The sequence below is a fragment of the Microtus ochrogaster genome, chromosome 5, assembly GCF_000317375.1.
Source record: "Microtus ochrogaster isolate Prairie Vole_2 chromosome 5, MicOch1.0, whole genome shotgun sequence".
Taxonomy (NCBI): domain Eukaryota; kingdom Metazoa; phylum Chordata; class Mammalia; order Rodentia; family Cricetidae; genus Microtus; species Microtus ochrogaster.
In genome coordinates this window covers 51,327,777-51,345,385 of record NC_022012.1, presented here as the reverse complement: position 1 = coordinate 51,345,385, position 17,609 = coordinate 51,327,777, and the positions used below count along the sequence as shown (strand labels likewise).

Genomic DNA, 17,609 nt, shown 5'->3' with positions numbered 1-17,609 from the left:
AGGATTCATGGAGGCAGGATAGTCATTTCAGCCTGAGGTAGAAGTAAGAGCCAGTAGCTGGCTGCTTTGCTTTTCTGATCTTCAGGTTGAACCCCAATATCTGTTTCTGGGTTTTTATTAATCGTGCTACAAAGGAAGGCAACTTATAGAAGAGTTTGTTGGGGCTTAAAGTTTCAGAGGGTGAGTACGTGGCCATCATGGCCAGGAGCATGACCTCTAGAAGGCAGGCATGGCACTGGACAGTAGCTGAGAGCTTACATGTTAAGACACAAGCAGGAGGCAGAGAGCAGAGGGGGGTGGAGAGGGAGACAGAGACAGACAAAAAACGCTGTGGGCTTTTGAAACCTCAAAACCCGCCCCCATTGATACACCTTCTACAAGGCCACACTTCCTAATTCTTCTCAAACAGTTCCTGCACGCAGGACCCAGGTATTCAAAAACATAAGCCTATGGGGGCTATCCTCATTCAAACCACCACAGTGGCTCACACCTAGAACCCCAGTTCTTACTGGGGAGGCCGAGGAAGGAGGATTAGAGTAAATTGGAGGCCAGTTTGAGTTCCAGGCCAATCAGGAATACATAGCAAAACCCCTGTTTAGCCTTCCTCACCTAAAAATAAAAACAAAAAAAAATGAGAAGTAAATAAACAGAAGGGCAATCATGGTTGTTGGTCAGCATCGGGTAAATGCAAAACACCCTGCAGAGGCTTTCTTTCTCCGTTACACTTTTTAATCCTTCTTCTTCCACTTCCCAGGGCTTTTTGCTTTTGTTTTTCAAGGCAGGACCCAGGCTTTTTGAGGCTCAGTCCAAATGGTACTTCTCTCTTCTCTTGTGCTCAACCTAGCCCACTCCCTGCCGCAGCTACACACAGGACGTCCTCAGGTTCTGTTCCTGCACTTTGCATTGATCCCTTGTGTTTGTCAAAAAAGTATCTTGTCTACACTTTGTACGTCTGAGGTTGTGAGAGTCAGACGAAGCGAACCTTTGGGTCTAAATCCTGACTTTACCTAAGGCTGTCACAGAGCCCCTCCCTACAGAACCGCGGGTTCAATTTAAAAGCCTGTTATTGCCGGAAGCACTTCCTGCTCCGCAGATAGGGTAATGTTGTTTATATGTTAAACCTGACTGCACGGACAATTACGGTCATCTTAGGTCCCCAGGGAGTTTATCATGCACCTGTGTGTGTCTTGCACACAGCTTGCAGGTGGTTCTACACAGTCAGTGCTGTTTCCGGCTGCGGGTGTCAACCCTGGCCAGACTAACTGGTAACTTCAACTGCAGACAGTTGCGACTCCGGGCACCAGTTCTGACTGACCGCGCTCACCGTAAGACGAATTCTTTTGCCACCTCCGGGCCTTGCGACTACCACAAAGCTTGCCTACCACCCGGGGATCTCCGTAACTAAACAACTCCATTCCCTTCAGCGCAGCCTGCCCGAGGAACTACACTTCCCAGAAGGAACCAGGGCCGCTACGTCCTCTCCCAGCGTGCTCTAAGGTTCGGCAAGCCGCTGCAATTAACCCCTTAGTAGCAGCAGCCTACGTTTGAAACACAGCCAGCACAGGTACCCAGCTTGGATGCGGGCGATACGGGTCCTCGGTGGAACTGAAGATCTAAATTACCTGGGAGTCTGGGAAGGCAGGAAACCCAAGATTTTGTTGGGGTGGGGAGGGAATCCCATAGAGAACTCCGCCTCCTCGGAAAACTAGGACCCTAAAGGTTTTCCCCTAACCGAACTTTTTTTTTTTTGCCCTGGATAAACCGCCTGTCTTCTCGACATGTACCTTCTTCTCAAATAGCAAGTAGCAAGTTCTCCTCTTTGCAAGTAGCAAAGAGGGCGTGCGGGCAAAGAACCAGACCCCGGTTCTTTCTTGCACCCCCCACTACAGCTACCCCACCCCACACCTGGTGTAAGAATAGGGCTGTGCACAAATGAGGCATTCCCTCCTAGCTCTGCTCCCTGCCCAGACTAGAGGGCAGCTGGGAGGGAGCCTCTCCGCCCTGTAGTTGTGGTGACAGCAGGCTAGGTCTGCTGCTGCTGGCCCAACACGCAGTTGAGTTTCCACCTCCGTGGATGCTAGAGAAACTCAGGGCCAGTCTAAGCTGTGGTCGAGCAGATAGAGCCAGCTGAACAGATGGTGAGAACCACTGAACTCTGGGAGCTCTGAAGTCAGGATGTGGATGGGGAGAAAGCAAGCCTCCCTCTTCTGTTCTACTGTGTGTAGTGGGAGGGACAGTAGGGGCATGGAGATGGAAGGAACAGGTTTGTGGGTGGGTGGGTGAGCACGGAGGACACAAGGTAACAGGCTTCAGCAAGGATCTGAACTGTATTCTAAAAGCGGGTGTGGAAGCCCATGCAAGGAAAGCATTGGTGAGCAAGACAGCCATCCTGCCATCCTGCCTTCCAGCTTTAGATTCCTGGTCCCCTGGCTTCGCTAGCACTTTGGATGGGAAACAGAGAATGCAAATAGGTCAGCATTTTCCTGCCTATCCTAGATGGCCATGTGCCTCTCTGCCTCCCCCTCTGTAAAACCTTGGTGACAATTCCTACTCAACAAGATATCTTCTGGCACAACCTGTTGCCCTCTTCCCACTATAGGGGCCGCCATTCCGCCTTCAGAATGCCGGAGGGCCCAGAACTGCACCTCGCCAGCTGCTTTGTAAATGAGACATGTAAGGGGCTGGTATTTGGCGGGTGTGTGGAGAAGTCCTCTGTCAGCCGCAACCCCGAGGTGCCCTTTGAGAGCAGTGCCTACCACATCTCAGCCGTAGCCCGAGGCAAGGAGCTGCGCCTGATTTTGAGCCCCCTGCCTGGTGCCCAGCCCCCTCAGAAGCCGCTGTCCCTTGTCTTCCGCTTCGGTATGTCTGGATCCTTCCAGCTGGCACCTGCAGATGCATTGCCGCCCCATGCCCATCTACGCTTTTACACGGCTCCACCTGCCCCCCAGCTTGCCCTCTGTTTCGTGGACATCCGCCGTTTTGGCCACTGGGATCCTGAGGGTGAATGGCAGCCAGGCCGTGGACCCTGTGTCTTGCTGGAGTATGAACGGTTCAGGTAGGACTATGTATTCTAGAATACCATCCATGCCCCCGAGAGACAAATCCTAGCCCCGAATGAGCCTCAGTCTCCTGTCTATGGATTGAGATGGTGTCAGGGCAGGCCAAAGGAAGGACAGCCAAAGGTCTGAGGACACAGAGACAGCATTGGAGTTGGACTGGGGCCCAGCATCCCACCTTGCTTCCTGGTGGCCCCAGGCCATCAAGGAAGGTGGAGGGCTTTCAAAGCACCCTAAGAAACGACCTGCACAGTGGGGAGAGGGTGGTCTAGTGACTGTTAGTCAGGTTTTGGTGATCCTCACAGTCTGCCTGGGGCCTCCTCTGATTGTCCCTGTTTTCAGACTTTCCTCCAAACAGGCAATAAGTCTTTACTCCAAAACAGACCCTGGAGGGTACAGCAGTGGGCAGGGTAAATGTGTCCTTTTGTCCATGCCACTGATATGCAGGTAAGGCATGGGGCCAGGACACCACAAAATAAAATCACAGACCTTCAGCCAAGTGTGGGGAGCACGTCAGGAACGGCCACTCACGGGAAGTGATCTTTGAACTGAGATCTGGCTGGTGGAGGTGAAGCCAACTATGTAAACTCCAGGAGAGTCTTGGCAGGAAATGAAAGTGTCTCTGCAGGTCTGAGGTGGACCTGGCACATTCTCATTTTCCTTCTTGGGAACAGATTGGTCACATCTCTGTCACAGAAGCACTTGACTCCTGGCTGGCCCAGGAAAGCCACTATCCATAGCCCTCGGTTGTTGTTGCCTGTCTTTCCTTGGGAGGTGAGGGCTATGGACTGTTTGTCAGGAGGTTCTAGTTTATCTCTTGACTGACTTCAAAGCTGTTTCCATGGTCCTCCAGCTGGGTGCCTTGGGTGGGAGGGGGGTTAGAACCACACAGAAGCAGCTACATTTTTTTTTCTTAGAATGTCTCATCACACTCATGCCTATCACCCAGCCAGTCTTCATACTTTGAGGGAGTAGGGGCAAGTTGAGACAGGATTTCACCCTATCCCAGGACGGCCTGGCATTTGATACATACTCATAGCAGTGGGGTTATTGCCTCACCAAGGTGTGTGTGTGTGTACAGGGGTACAGGGTCTTATCACGGAGCCCTGCCTGGCCTGGGATTAGCTATGTCAGTAAGGCAGGCCCCAGACTTGCCTCTGTCCTTCTGTCTCAGCCCCTCCGAGTATTGGAACTTCAGGTGTGAACTACCACGCCTAGCTGAACATTTTTGATTCTTTAATAATAAACAATCCCGCTGGGCAGTGGTGGTGCACGCTTTTAATCCCAGCACTCAGGAGGCAGAGGCAAGTGGATCTCTGTGAGTGTGAGGCCAGCCTGGTCTATAAGAGCTAGTTCCAGGACAGGCTCCAAAGCTACAGAGAAACCATCTCCAAAAACGGAAATAATAATAATAATAATAATAATAATAATAATAATAAGCAATCCCATGTTATTCCCATGTAGCAAATAGGAAAACTGAGGCTCCAGCCGTCCCAATAGTACTGAAACCAGACAGTACTGAGACCGGTCCTCCTTGCATTCAGGAACTGCCCCCCGCCTTCCCGCCGCCCTTTATCCCTATCCTGAGGTGTGGGATGGGTCTCATGCATCCGGCTTGCCCCCCCCACCCCCCAGGGACAATGTACTTCGGAACCTATCAAACAAAGCCTTTGACCGGCCCATTTGTGAGGCCTTGTTGGACCAGAGATTCTTCAATGGCATTGGCAACTATCTGAGGGCAGAGATCTTGTACCGGTCAGCAGGCAGGCTGTGGGAACAATGGCTGGGGTGGGGCATGGGTGATCCTATCCACTACTTAGCCTGGGCCCTCCCCACTGTTCCAGGCTGAAGATCCCCCCTTTTGAGAAGGCCCGCACAGTTCTAGAGGCCCTGCAGCAGTCCCGGCCGGTGAGCACGGTGTGCAAGCATGCGTGTGGGTTTGTGTGGCAAGGGTAGAGCCAGGTGTCTCTACCTCAGCTCACCAAGTGTGTGGAGGGTGAGGAGGGGGTGTGAACCACATCAGAGGTCTTGCTGAGTTCAGAGGGAAGTCCACTGTTTTCAGCGTGAGGTGGGATGTGTTAACACCGGTTCTACCCATTCCCCCTTCAGAGCCCAGAGCTGACTCTGAGCCAGAAGATCAAGGCCAAACTGCAGAACCCAGACCTGCTGGAACTGTGTCACTTGGTACCCAAGGAAGTGGTTCAGCTGGGTGAGGCCTGGGAAGCTAAGATGGCCAGTGCTCTCTGTTTTAGCTCTGAGATACTGGGCAGCTATCCTCTTGACCCTGGATAATGGGAGTTTGCTAAACAGACCAGGTCTCTTGGCAAGTTCCCACTTCCTCCCAGCTTCCCATGCAGTAGGAAGGACAAGGATTCATCCTTGCTGATGGAGAGGGGCCAGAAGCCAGGGTGGGAGGATGCCAGCCCAGTCACAGTGGGAGAAGACAGTGTGGCCCTGACTCTGTCCAACAGCTTCTTTAGCTGAGCTCTGAGCCATGGTGAACCTGACTCCTTGTTCCTCCCACTCCACAATGCTCCCTCACCTCTGACTGGTTCTTCTGTCCCTCAGGGGGCAAAGGCTATGGGCCAGAGCGTGGAGAGGAGGATTTTGCTGCCTTTCGAGCCTGGCTGCAGTGCTATGGCGTGCCAGGCATGAGTTCCCTGCGAGACCGGCACGGCCGTACCATCTGGTTCAAGGTTTGAGCCCTACTGCTCCCATAAGCACATGGAGACCCTAGGGAAGCTGGTGGGGCGAGGAGGCAGAGGTCCAGCCAGGTGGAAGTCTGCCAAAGATAACATCATTCCTGAGTGTCTAGTTCTCCAATGTGATCCTCTTCTCCTTGGAGCCCCAGGGTTCAAGCCAGTAGAACAGCTGAAAGCAGCTAATGTTTGTGTGTGCACATGTGTGCTCGCGTATGTACATACATACACACACACACACACACACACACACACACACACGGTTGGAGGGACTCAAAGGCTTCCTAGACAGGGAACTATACTGATCTGAAAGGATATGTCCTTGCCACTCCAAGGAAAACTGTCCCTTCACCAGACCAGGTTGATTCCAGAATTATCCTCATTCCATTTTAGGGTGATCCTGGACCCTTGGCACCCAAAGGTAAGCAGTTCTTAATGTAAGAGATAAAGAGCTGGAAGACCAAGGGCTGGCCTTGCACCCCATCCTCCATCCCTCTCCAGCCTTGGAGTCACCCAGCAGTAGGAGTCTAGAGGGCAGAAGCCCTATGCTCTCTAACTCCCGAGCAATGTCCTGCAGGGGGCAGATCCCGGAAAAAGAAGTCAAAGGAGACACAGCTGGGGGCCGAGGTCAGAAAAGAGGTAGGAGAGCCGACCCTGCCTCTTTTGTGCTTACTCCAGGCCAGCTGTCTCCCCCTCTCAAGGGTGTGTCAGTGCGTGGTGGGGATGTCAATGGTGGGTCCTAGTGAACCTGTAAACTGCTAGGAGGGAAACCTAGTAAGCACCACCTTCCTTATCCAGGACCTTCCACTTTCGAGCAAGACCATTTCCAGGACTCGGAGGGACAGGAAACACGCCCCTAAGAGTATAGCTCAACAGTCTGAAGGGACCAGCCTCCAACAAAACCAGGAAACCGCTACAGCCCCCAAGAAAGGAAAGAGAAGGGGGCGACTAGCAGCCACAGGTGGACCTTTTTAAACATCCTCCTGGAGCTGGGAAGGGACCCCGGGGAGTGTGGCTCTTCAGGGCGGATGGGAGGTAGCACAGGGTGGTGGAGGGAGGAAGGCCTAGTACAGGACACATGGTCACTGCCTTGCCTGCTCTTACCATAGGTCGCCACAGACCTCCGAAGAAGAGTAAGGCCGATACCCGATCCCAGGAGGCTGGGAAAACTTCAGCCTCATAGAGGGAGGTCTCCTTGCTTGGCACTCCTTTCCCTGCTGCCTTGCTGTGGATCTAGGGGTTTGTCTGATTCCCCGGAAGCAGTATTTGTAGGGCTGTGTGCCCTAGGCCATCTGACTTTTCCTGTGCAGCTGTTTTTTGAAGCAGGGTCTCATATATCTTAGGCTGGCCTTGAGCTGGGATGTACCCGAGGATGACAATGAACTCCTGACCGATCTTCAAGCCTTCATTTCCATACCATAACTGCTGGGATTACAGGTGTGAGCCACCTGACCCTGCTAACTGATTTTTCTATTGTCTTTTCAAGGGTTTCTCTATGGAGCCCTGGCTGTCCTAGAACTTAAATCTGTAGACCAGGCTGGCCTTGAACTCAGGATCGGCCTGCATCTGCCTCCCAAGTACTGGGATTAAAGGTGTATGACACCACCCCGCCTGGTTTGTGATGATTGTAAATATCACACATTATTTGAAAGCCCACATGAAAACATTACAGACTAGTAAATTTGAACTTCTTGGTTTGGCTGCATGAGGTATGATGAGGCCAGGTTGGAAAGGCATGCTGCATGGCTCCACCTAATTATAAATGTAATTCTGCCTTCCACCTTCCTCACCTACTCAAGACTTACTCAAGAGGACAGTCTGCCTCTGCAGGGCCAGCCCTCTGCAGACCTGGACTCAGGCAGTCCAGGATTCTTCGGGGCCTATGGCCAACACTTGCCGAAGCCTTCCTCCCAGCTGAGGGTGGTGGGTGGGAAGATGTGGGGATGTGTGTAGGGGCAATCTTACCACCTCTGCTGCGGACACAGGAGGAACCCTTTATCTTAAGGTCACCTGAGGTCTCCGGTCTCTCAGATGGGGTCAACAGCCAGACCCTTCATACACAGGTTACCTGAGATCTTGCCTCTGGAAAACACCTCTCTCCATCCTTCTTACAAGCCAAGAAGTGGTCCTAAGAGGAGCAGCAAGGCTTGATCACAGGGCTGCTAATCTAAGCATTTATTGCACAAGATGCTTGTTTCGGGCTAGGGAGGTGGAAATGAGCAGTTCCCAAAGCTTTCCACAACATGACTCAGTTTGGTGGAGGCTGAAGCACCAGCAAAAGGGACCTCACTTGAAAGGGAGAAAAGGTAAGCTTCAGGCGGTTGTCACGAAGGGACAGGTGACCAGTAGGGTCTCGCTGCTCCAGGAGGTTACAACTAGATGGAGAAAAGGAGAGGCCATAAGGACTGACAAGGGCAGGGCTCCCACCTCGACCTCTCTTATTCCCACTTACAGGATGGCCTCCTGAATGGGCAAAGATGTGTATAGCCAGCAGTCTACGTGGCTGCCATGGGCCTCATACAGCCTTAGAACCAGGGTGCGGTATTGATGGCTCTTCTCAGCCTGTGAAAGGAAGACAGGGCAGTAGGCAGCCAAGAACCTGTGCCTCCCAGGAACCTCCCAGACTATCCTGCCCTTGCCTGCTTGATGGTCTCCAACACTACTGCGGGTGAAGATACAGAAAAGGCACTCCAGGTGGTGGCAGGCGCTGGGCCTGGAGCCGGCAGGGCCAGCAGAGGAAAGTTGAGGTTGTAGGCAGCATGGATAACACCAGCTTCTTGGAAGGAACCTGGGGAATGACCAGAATGAAACACATGTGACCGCTGGGAGCTCCCCACCGTGCCTCTGGAGGAGATATAGGGCTAGGCTGCCTCAGTTTACCACAGTGCCTGTTGGAGGTTCAGGAAAGGGCAGAGAAGGGAGGGCCCCATCTCCCTGGTACTTACCCTTGTGAGGCATCAAGGCATAAGTGAATTCATGGCGGCCCATATCAGCAGTAACATCTGGGGCCTTGGGTGCACGCAACCTGGAGTGGGAGATACGGGAGGGCTGGAGTTCCAGCACGGGAAACCCCAGCACCCATGCCAGCCCTGCGCCCGACAGGCCCCGCACTCACAGTGAGAGGCTGAGGACGTTGCCCCGCACGGATGCTCCATACTTGCAGTTGTTGAGCAGTGCCAGCCCAAAGTCACACTCAGACAGATCTATCCAGCGCTGGGCCCACACCTGAAGGGCAGACCCACGCCCATGGGTGGCTCTACCCCAAAGCTCTTTGCAGTAGGAGCCCATGGTTGTGCCCTAGCTGACTCTCAAGGAAGCTTTGGGCACGCCATCCCACCTGTGCCTGCTTCCTCATCTGTGAAATGGCAACAGTGGCCATGGCATCAAACCAAAGTAAAGCATTTAGCAGATGCCTGGCCCATGTGAAAATCACGGTGTCAGGCATTTCCCTCCTCTTGCTCACAAACCACACTCCTCAGTCAGGGGTGCGTAAAAGCCTCCCCCCACCCTGATTCCCCATGTCAGACCTCGTATCGAGCCCAGTCCCAAGAGGTGTTATAGTGGGTAGGCCTCTGAAGGTGCCCAAACTGGATCTCATAGGTAGCCTGGGGGCTCCGTATGCGAGCAGGGAACTCCACCTTCAGGAACTTGTGGGCCTCATGCCAGTGCACCTGGGAGAGGGATGGAGGGTGGGGATAAGAGAAGGGCATCCGGCCTCCTTACCAGTCCCTTCTAGGAAAGACAGCCACTATCCTGCCCCTCTACCTCAGTGTGGAAGCGGACATAGGGGCAACCAATGTCCAGCACAACTTCCTGGCTGAGCCGACTGCTGGGGCTGATCTGCAGCAGGAACCAGGCACTGCCCCGAAGGCCACCTTCAGTGCCTACTGCCAGGGTCCCTGCCTGGCCCCGTACAGGCTTCCTGTGGGATGAAGGTGGGGGGTACTAAGCCAGAGCAGCTTGTATCCACAACCACAACCACCCCTAGGAGCTGCCCAGTGTGTACCGTGTCTCTAGATGATAGTCCATGACATCCCATGCATCCCAGTACAACGGCACATCATCAAACAGCACGAACTGGTTCCCCAGAGCACCCTCTGCAATGGCCTCCCTGGAAGGACACAGGGTCGCTTTAACCTTGCTCTCTCCAGGTAGCCCAGCCTGCCCTGCCCCGTGCATGGGTCCCAGCCTAGAGGCACTGCTTGGACAGTGTGGTGGTAAGGGGACAAGAGAAGAGGGCAGAGCTTGGGATCTATCTGCCATGCATGGGGTTAAGAACAAAGAAGGGTTGGCACCTGCTAGAAGCCACCAGGACCAGGGAAGTAAGACAGCCAGTTGGATCCAGTCTCACCCGGATGATGCCATTGTCCAGAGTCACAGAACCATCAGTCTTGGGTGGGAAAGGCCTTAAGCTGAGTTAGCTGTGTTCCCCACCTCCAATCCAACCCTCTTAAAGCTGTACATTACCCTAGTACCTTGTTCAAGACCAAGGAGCATCCCAGAGTAGGCCCCACACCATTGGGGGCTGCTAGGACTTACCTCCTGCACCACAAACACAGGCTGCTGGGGCAGCAGGGGCTGCAGTGAGGTGGGAGCAGGAGCATAGCCAACACTAGGCACTGTCACCAGGGCTGGGGACAAGGCCTGGGCATCAGTGTAATCCCTCTGACCTTCTGGAGACCTCACACAGGTTAAGGATAGGTTGAGTGGGATAGGACGTAGCTACTTCTCTCTGGACTGGGGTAGCCCAAAATAGAGATCCCTGGGGGAGTATCCCTGCCACGCTGCCTAGCTTTGGTTCCTCCTGCTACAGGACTAGCCTTCCCCTCAGCTCATACCTAGGCTGTGAGCCCCACCGGGCTTGGGCAATGCCAACACTTCAGTGCGCTTCCAGGGCAACGTGTTGACAATAAGGAGGCCCTCAGGACCTGGCTCCCCAGCACACAAGGCCGCGGCTGCAGTACTGAGCAGTGTATTGCCATGGGAACGGATGTCTGAGGAGAGATGGGTTTGATCATGGCTGGGCAGTGTTTCCACTTGGCCCCGGGTGGAGAGCCCCAGGACCACTATGGACTCAGGCCAGCCTCACCTTCATAGTAGCTCATGGCGTCTTCTGCCACCAGCTGAATGCAGCTTCCAGTCAGCACATCATGGAACTGGTTGAGGAGTAGGAGCCTGCGGGGACCAAAGGCAGAGACAGAGAAGGCTGAGAAGGGCAGCCAATGGGGGGGGGGGGCGGTGACATGTTAGGTGAGCAGCAGGAAGGGACACTTGACTGACCTCCAGAGGTGCTCCAGCTGGGCAGCTGGGTATAGGAACTGGGCACTGCGGGCTAGGGCCAGGCTGCTCAGCAGTTCCACATCATGAAGGATTTGCTCACATTCCCGGTTCCCCTTCTTGAGCTGTGCCCAGGGTGGGAGACTCAGGATGGAGTCTGCTGTGACCCAGGATACCTTCCAAAGCTCTCTTGCTCAGAACCCTTGACAGTCGCCCAGGTCACTTGGACATAGCCTCTCACAGGAAACTTACCTCACGTGGCCTCCCACCAGAACCATCATCCACAGAAGCCCTGTCCCACCCCCTGCCTGTGTGCAGGATTTACCCTGCATTATGCCTTTTTCGAGCCCCTACTTGGAAGAGGCCACTAAGTTCCACCTTTGCCCCTCCCCATCCTTCCCCCACAGTCCCACCTGGACCAGGCCTCTGCTAGGCTGGTAGCCTGGCCCTGACCTGGGCATGAGTAGTGTAGGTGCCATTGTGCAGTTCCAGGAAGAGTTCCCCAACCCACGTGCACAGCTGTCCCGAATCTCTCTCCAGTGCTGTGAAGAGCTGCTCAGGAGACGACAGCTGCACCCTGAGGAAGACCACAAGCCTGGACTCCCACTCAGGAGTCCTACAGTTTGCCCTTGATCTATGGTACAGACCTGAGGGGCCAGAGAAGACACGCCCTAGGAAACTCCATAGACAGTGCTGCACTCTGGTGGGGTTAAGAACTTCCCTCCACCCTATCCCCAGAGTGGAAGTTTGGAAGATTGGTGGGCCAGGGCTTGAGAGACACAAGGTCCAGGGGAGAGGTTGAGCTTCATATATAAACAAAGAGCAGACTCAAGGCAAGGGCTTAAGGGCAGGGCTACATGAAGGTGTCTTGAGAGCCTAGGGCCTATGTTGGCTCAGGCCTGACCTGGGCAGCCCATCGGTATTGCTCAACCGCTTTAAGCGGTCTAGCATGGTCTGTGTGGGGCCACCACCCCCATCCCCGAAGCCGAAGAGGAAGCCACTGTGGTTGGTCCGCCCCTTATCCCGGTTGTTGGTCACGGTCTTCAGCACCTAGATGGGTAGGGACAGGTCAGCCTAGGCCAGGATACCCAGCCCTCTCTGAATCCCCAGCATTACAGAGACCCTCACCTCCTCCACAGTGCCCTGCATTCCGTATGAGTCTCCAGGTGGGAAATGGACCAGCACCTGGGAGCCATCCAGCCCCTCCCAGACGAAAGTATGATGCTGCCGGCAGAAACAGGCAGGAGAAGCCAGAGTCAGGTCGGAGGCCCCGTGGGCCATCCACATCCATGTTAGAGGCCTACCACAGCCCAGATAGGGTTTTGGGAGTCTGTCCAGGCCCCCTCAAGAGACTGGAAAGGGGTAAATGGATTACGTGGGATTCAAACCCTGCAACCCTGTCTCCTGGGGCTTGCTTACTGGGAAGGAGTTGACCAAGTTCCAGCTCAGTTTCTGTGTCAGGAAGCGCTTGATGCCACAGCCACGCATGATTTGAGGGAGCTGTGCTGAGTATCCAAATGTGTCTGGCAGCCAGAACTGCAGGGAGAAGGCTCTGAGCTCTGGGTGGAGCCACCCCAACCTTAGCCCTCTGTACTGTGGGTCAGGTCCCAGTGGTCTGTGTATAGCCTGGTGTGGCAGCTCCCAGCCTACCTCAGAGCACACCTTCCCAAACTCTTGCAGAAAGAAGTTCTGGCCCTGCAGGAACTGCCTCACCATGGACTCTCCACTGGGAAGGTTCCCATCCTGATGGGGGGCACAGCAAGAGAGCTGGCATTAGCAGCAGACTGAACTCAGGCACGAGCTTGGGCCAACTTCACTTGGTTGTCACGGTGCAAGGGGTGCTCTAACCCAGCGTTATGATCCCAGAGGAGACCGTCCTGCTCATTTCTTCTTTTTTTAAAAAACATTTATTTATTAATTATGTATATAATATTCTGTCTGCGTGTATTCCTGCAGGCCAGAAAAGGGCACCAGACCTCATTACAGATGGTTGTGAGTCACCATGTGGTTGCTGGGAATTTAACTCAAGACTTTTGGAAGAGCAGACAATGCTCTTTACCGCTGAGCCATCTCTCCAGCCTCCCGTCCTGCTCATTTCATGCTCAGCTAACTAGCCGCTGGAGGACGGTGCGAGGAATGGACACTTACCATTTCCACCCATGTGCCCCCCACAGGCACAAACTGTCCGCGGCAGGCAAACTCCTGGAGCCGAGCATGCAGGCCAGGGTAGTGGTTCTTCACCCACTGGAGCTGTTGTGCCTGTAGGGAACATGGGGTAGGAGCTGGGCCTGGAGTAAAAAGGACCCTACTCACGGTCCAGCAGCTGTGGCCTTGTGGGTAGCTGAGAGTGAAGAACACTCTTGGCCTTTGAAGTCCCCAGACCGTAGGGAACTTCAGGCCCACCCAGCATGCTCCACGTTGTTGCCCTCTGACCTGAGAGCAGACAAAGATGAACTCAGGGTCCTGCTCCATGAGCTTCACAGCTGTTGACCAGCTCCGGGCACATTTCCGCACAGTCTCCTTGAAGGGCCAAAGCCAGGCTAGAGACAGAGGGAGCCAGAGTTGAGAGACAACGAGGCCCCTGTTCTTCACAGTTCTCCAGCCCACCCCCTCTCTTCCCACCTCCAAATCTTTTCAGATCCAGCCTAAGGTTCCAGAGGGTCTGCCAAGCCCTCTTCCCATCCATGTCTACCCTGCTAATCCTTATGGAATCCGTCCTGCAGGGTAGGAAAGGGTGGGGGAAGATGGACTGAGAGCAACTGCCGGGACACAGGCTCCAGGCCATAGACGAACATTAAGGCTCAGATTCCCCAGAGGCTGAGGTACCAGAACACAGCACAGGACCGTCTGTACAAGCTGCGCTATGGGAGGTACCTCTAGGCCTCAGGTCCAACCTCATTAGCCCAGGACACCACATGGTGGCTCAGCAGACAGAGCCCTTGTTGCATGTTCAGAAATCTTAGCTGAATCAGAATCGATACAGCAAGGATCTTGTTAAAAACATACATTTCAAGTTCTGATGACTCACACCTGTAACCCAGCATTCAGGAGGCTGAGGCAGGAGGACTGCTATGAAAACCTGTCAATGCTACATAGCAAAAACCCGAACTTAAGCACAATAACAATGGGCAAACAAACAAAAACCCAAAGATCTCAGAGATATTACAAACTCATCAGTTCAAAGCTGAATACTTGACCCTTCCTGGAAACCTGCCCCTGTGCTTGGGGGATCCCTGTCCCCATTAATTCCATTTTTTTCATTCTCACTAATTCAAACATCAGTTTGCTTATGAAACCCCTCTGGACTTCCTAATCTAGCATGCCTGGCCACCCTGGGGTCGTCAGCCTCCACAAACTATTCAGTGTCTGTCACAAGGCCTCTTGAGGTTTGCGTTTTTGTTGGAAGAATAAGTAAGCCACAGTTGGCAGAGCCCATGAGCCAGTATCCCTGAGTCATTATACACATGAGGAAAAATAAGGTCCAAAAAGGGCAAAAACTTCCCAAGAATTATGTGTTTGCAGGCACACCTGATACCCAACAACCTACCTGTATCAATATGGCAGTGCCCCATGGCATGGATGGTATGTTGGCTTTCACCTCCATGTTGGCCAAAGAACTTGGAGGCCAGGGCCTTGGCTGCTGAGTAGGTCTCAGGCTGGGCAGGGTCACACACATTCACCATCTGATTGGCTGTGTACAGGGCCTGGAAGCTGCGCTGGTTGTCTTCCCCGAGGCCCTGAAGCAGGGTTCTGGACTTTAATGCCTTCTCAAGCACTACTACAGAACTAGGCTCCAGCTGGTCTCGCAGGGGGTCTCAGCAAAGCTCCCCCACTTCTAATCCTTTATTCCTCCAATCAATACCATTCCTGCCCTGTTTGCACAGGAAAACTCTACTCTGACTCTGGATTCCCAATGATCCCACCCAAGAAACAATCTGGCTGGAGCAGGGCTCGAGATGATGGGTGGGAGGCTACGGTACCTTGGCCATGCCCAGTAGCAGCTCCAGGTCCACCAGGAGCTTGTGGACATCACGATGGAACACAGCCAGCTCAGCCTGGCTCAGTCGGAACATCTTCTCGGGGTCAGGGGCTGCAATCATGCTTCCTTTCCCAGCCCCCAGAAGCCCATTGCAGGCCACTTCTATGTAGAGGGTCAAGCTATAAATGTAGAGAAGCAGTTTCAGGACAAAGGACTGGCAGAGGATTCTGGGAGCCTGAGAAGAGGGCAAGGAGGAGGCATTCAGTTGACACCTTCCCATTCAACGTCATGAGGGAAGCCTTTCTGACTCTTCTCCCAGCCCCTCCCCTCCTAAATCAGGTGATTCTCATATGGAGTTCTCAGTACAAAGATTCTCCCAGAATCTTCAGCAGTTTCATAATTCTATGAATACCTCTGTCCTCCCTTGTTGTCAAGAGAACTTTACGATGGTCCCAGGGTTTAAATGTATCTGAAACAGTGTACAGTTAAATATAAAATACGATAATGTAATCATGCAACTTTAATGCCAGCACGTGGGAAGCAAGTGGCATGCAGATCTGTGACTTCAAAGCCAATCTGGTCTACATAGTGAGTGCCAGGACAGCCAGGGCTACCCAGGGGGACCCTGTCTCAAACAAAACAAAACAAAAAAACAAACAAACCAATAATGTCTTAGCTTTTGATGGTATCATAGCTGCCCCCTCAATATGAAAAAAGAGGACTATAAAAGCTCTGAGTGCAAAATCCCAAAGATGTGATTCTCAATTAGTAAAAGGAGTTTGCTGAAAGAAATCTTGAGAATATGAGTGCTGAGATGTGAAGAACGGTCATCCCTGGGTGGAAGGATAGTAGAAGGGATTCGTTTCTTGATGTTCTTTGATGTTTATCATAAGAAAGAAGATATTAAGATTTAATTTATGTATCTATGTCTGTGCAAATGAAAGCCACATGCATAGAGGCACCCTCAGAATTTAACTGGAGTTACAGGCAGTTAGGAGCTGCCCGCGTGAGTGCTGAGAACTAAACTCAGATCCTCTAGAAGAGGAGTAAGTGCTTTTAACTGTTGAGCCATCTCTCTAGCCCTACACAGTCAATATTTTTAAAGTCATGGGGGGGGGGGGAATCAAGCTTCCTATAACCAAAGGATGTGCTAGGAGGTACTTCTGAGGTCACTCAGCCTCATCTCCTCCCAGCCTATCAGGCCCCTGGGACTCGCTCACCTCCGAGGGTCTCCTTCTCCCAGCTTATCAGTTAGAACATAACTGGTCTTTTCACCCTCTTTGGTCAAACCCTGGTAAATAAAAGAAAGGCAGGGACTGAGGACTTTGGAAAATTCAGTGGAAGTGTAAAGCCAAAGGAGGCCAGGCTCTGCCATCCAGTTGCTCAACCCCAAGTCTTCTCTACCAGCAAAGGCTAGGATAAACTAATCAGGGACACCTGGTAGCGAGTGCCCCGCCTACTGATGACCAGCACACAGCGTATGTTTGTTAGCAGATGGCCTAATGGGAAGGATCCTTGACAGGGGTTAGAAGGACTGGAGTGGGTTCTGATGGCCTCTCCCGTGAATATATAAAAGGAAATTCCATGGAATGAGCCAGATATGATGATACAGGTCTATAATTCTAGCTACTTGGGAGGTGGATGGGGGAGGATAACAAGGTCAAGGCTACTAGCACAGAAACTCTGCAAGACCCTTTTTCAAATTAAATGGTGGGGGAGGGGGAGGGGTGGATTAACAAAGTAGAAAGAACATGTGTGTCTAGCACTTATGAGGTCCTGAGTTCAGCTAACTAAAAAAAAAAAAAAAAAAAAAAAAGAAAGAAAAGAAAAAAAAAGCTCAAGAAATTTGAGACAGATTGCTCATCCCTGGTGTTCAATGAGTTGGGTCCCAGATGTTCCCAGGTGTTTAGACAGTGAAGGGAGGAAAGTTGGGTAGGGTCCTGCTTTCTTTTTTTTTTTTTTTTAATACAACACTATCAAATTTTTTATGGTTTATTTAACTTTATTTTATGTGCATTGGTGTGAAGGTGTCAGATCCCCTGGAACTGGATCTTCAGACAGTTGTGAGCTGCCATGTGGGTGCTGGGAATTGAACCAGGGTCCTCAGGAAAAGCAGTCAGTGCTCTTAACCTCTGAGCTATCTCTCCAGCCCCCGGGTCCTGCTTTCTTTTAGGACATTCCCACCCCAGATATTGGAATTTGGAATGAAAGTTGTATGAACCATAAACGAAACCTCTTGGTTTTTATATCTATAAATGGACATAAAGTCCTATCATATAGGATTACAAAGACTAAACCTGGCATGGCATTTAACATACAGAAGCGGTTATATGTCTGGGGAATGAGATGTGGAGATAAGAGATACATTACTCACGGGAAGATAATTTAATGCCTTACTTTATACTATTCTAGAATGACCTGAAGTTTCTCCAATAAGTATATATTAAATACAATAGGGCTGGAGAGATGGCTCAGTGGTTAAGAGCACTGACTGCTCTTCCAGAAGTCCTGAGTTCAATTCCCAGCAACCACATGGTGGCTCACAGCCATCTATAATGAGACCTGGTGCCCCCCCTTCTGGCTTGCCGGCACACATGA

The 17,609-nt window shown here is 52.4% G+C and overlaps 2 protein-coding genes across 6 annotated transcripts in view; one reads left to right on the top strand and one right to left on the bottom strand.

Annotated features, from left to right (window-relative positions):
- Window positions 1-681: 681 nt before the first annotated feature.
- On the top strand, window positions 682-7,302 carry Neil1 (nei like DNA glycosylase 1). 5 transcript variants are annotated; one of them, XM_026779540.1, is made up of 11 exons: window positions 682-1,325; window positions 1,425-1,564; window positions 2,600-3,055; window positions 4,692-4,811; window positions 4,901-4,964; window positions 5,166-5,265; window positions 5,625-5,752; window positions 6,149-6,176; window positions 6,333-6,394; window positions 6,554-6,716; window positions 6,865-7,302. In XM_026779540.1, exons 3-11 carry the CDS (start codon window positions 2,622-2,624, stop codon window positions 6,936-6,938), a joined length of 1,173 nt encoding a protein of 390 aa, XP_026635341.1. In that variant the 5' UTR covers window positions 682-1,325; window positions 1,425-1,564; window positions 2,600-2,621; the 3' UTR covers window positions 6,939-7,302. The 5 variants fall into 5 exon arrangements, with proteins under 5 accessions (XP_026635341.1, XP_026635340.1, XP_013201626.1 ...); XM_026779539.1 differs by lacking the exons at window positions 682-1,325; window positions 1,425-1,564 and adding an exon at window positions 1,572-2,138; XM_013346172.2 differs by lacking the exons at window positions 682-1,325; window positions 1,425-1,564 and adding an exon at window positions 1,572-2,138 and having other exon boundaries at window positions 2,409-3,055.
- A 610-nt stretch (window positions 7,303-7,912) lies between these two features.
- Window positions 7,913-17,609, bottom strand: part of Man2c1 (mannosidase alpha class 2C member 1) — an 11,952-nt gene continuing 2,255 nt past the window's right edge. The window contains exons 4-26 of the mRNA XM_005347410.2: window positions 16,232-16,302; window positions 15,013-15,190; window positions 14,580-14,769; window positions 13,466-13,572; window positions 13,181-13,291; window positions 12,683-12,775; window positions 12,452-12,568; window positions 12,161-12,256; window positions 11,937-12,082; window positions 11,486-11,609; window positions 11,036-11,157; window positions 10,845-10,930; window positions 10,594-10,749; window positions 10,295-10,386; window positions 10,051-10,145; window positions 9,762-9,866; window positions 9,521-9,677; window positions 9,283-9,426; window positions 8,871-8,980; window positions 8,701-8,780; window positions 8,395-8,543; window positions 8,208-8,317; window positions 7,913-8,130 (exon numbers count right to left, since the gene is read on the bottom strand). Coding sequence (XP_005347467.1) covers window positions 8,004-8,130; window positions 8,208-8,317; window positions 8,395-8,543; window positions 8,701-8,780; window positions 8,871-8,980; window positions 9,283-9,426; window positions 9,521-9,677; window positions 9,762-9,866; window positions 10,051-10,145; window positions 10,295-10,386; window positions 10,594-10,749; window positions 10,845-10,930; window positions 11,036-11,157; window positions 11,486-11,609; window positions 11,937-12,082; window positions 12,161-12,256; window positions 12,452-12,568; window positions 12,683-12,775; window positions 13,181-13,291; window positions 13,466-13,572; window positions 14,580-14,769; window positions 15,013-15,190; window positions 16,232-16,302 — 2,766 coding nt within the window. The 3' untranslated portion in view covers window positions 7,913-8,003. The remainder of the gene's footprint in view (window positions 8,131-8,207; window positions 8,318-8,394; window positions 8,544-8,700; window positions 8,781-8,870; window positions 8,981-9,282; window positions 9,427-9,520; window positions 9,678-9,761; window positions 9,867-10,050; window positions 10,146-10,294; window positions 10,387-10,593; window positions 10,750-10,844; window positions 10,931-11,035; window positions 11,158-11,485; window positions 11,610-11,936; window positions 12,083-12,160; window positions 12,257-12,451; window positions 12,569-12,682; window positions 12,776-13,180; window positions 13,292-13,465; window positions 13,573-14,579; window positions 14,770-15,012; window positions 15,191-16,231; window positions 16,303-17,609) is intronic.

Coding starts and splice junctions, on each gene's coding strand:
- Neil1 (XM_026779540.1), top strand. CDS start 2,622: ATGCCGGAGGGCCCAGAACTGCACCTCGCCAGCTGCTTTGTAAATGAG. Junction 3,056..4,691: donor CTGGAGTATGAACGGTTCAG/GTAGGACTATGT, acceptor CCCACCCCCCAG/GGACAATGTACTTCGGAACC. Junction 6,395..6,553: donor GGGCCGAGGTCAGAAAAGAG/GTAGGAGAGCCG, acceptor TTCCTTATCCAG/GACCTTCCACTTTCGAGCAA.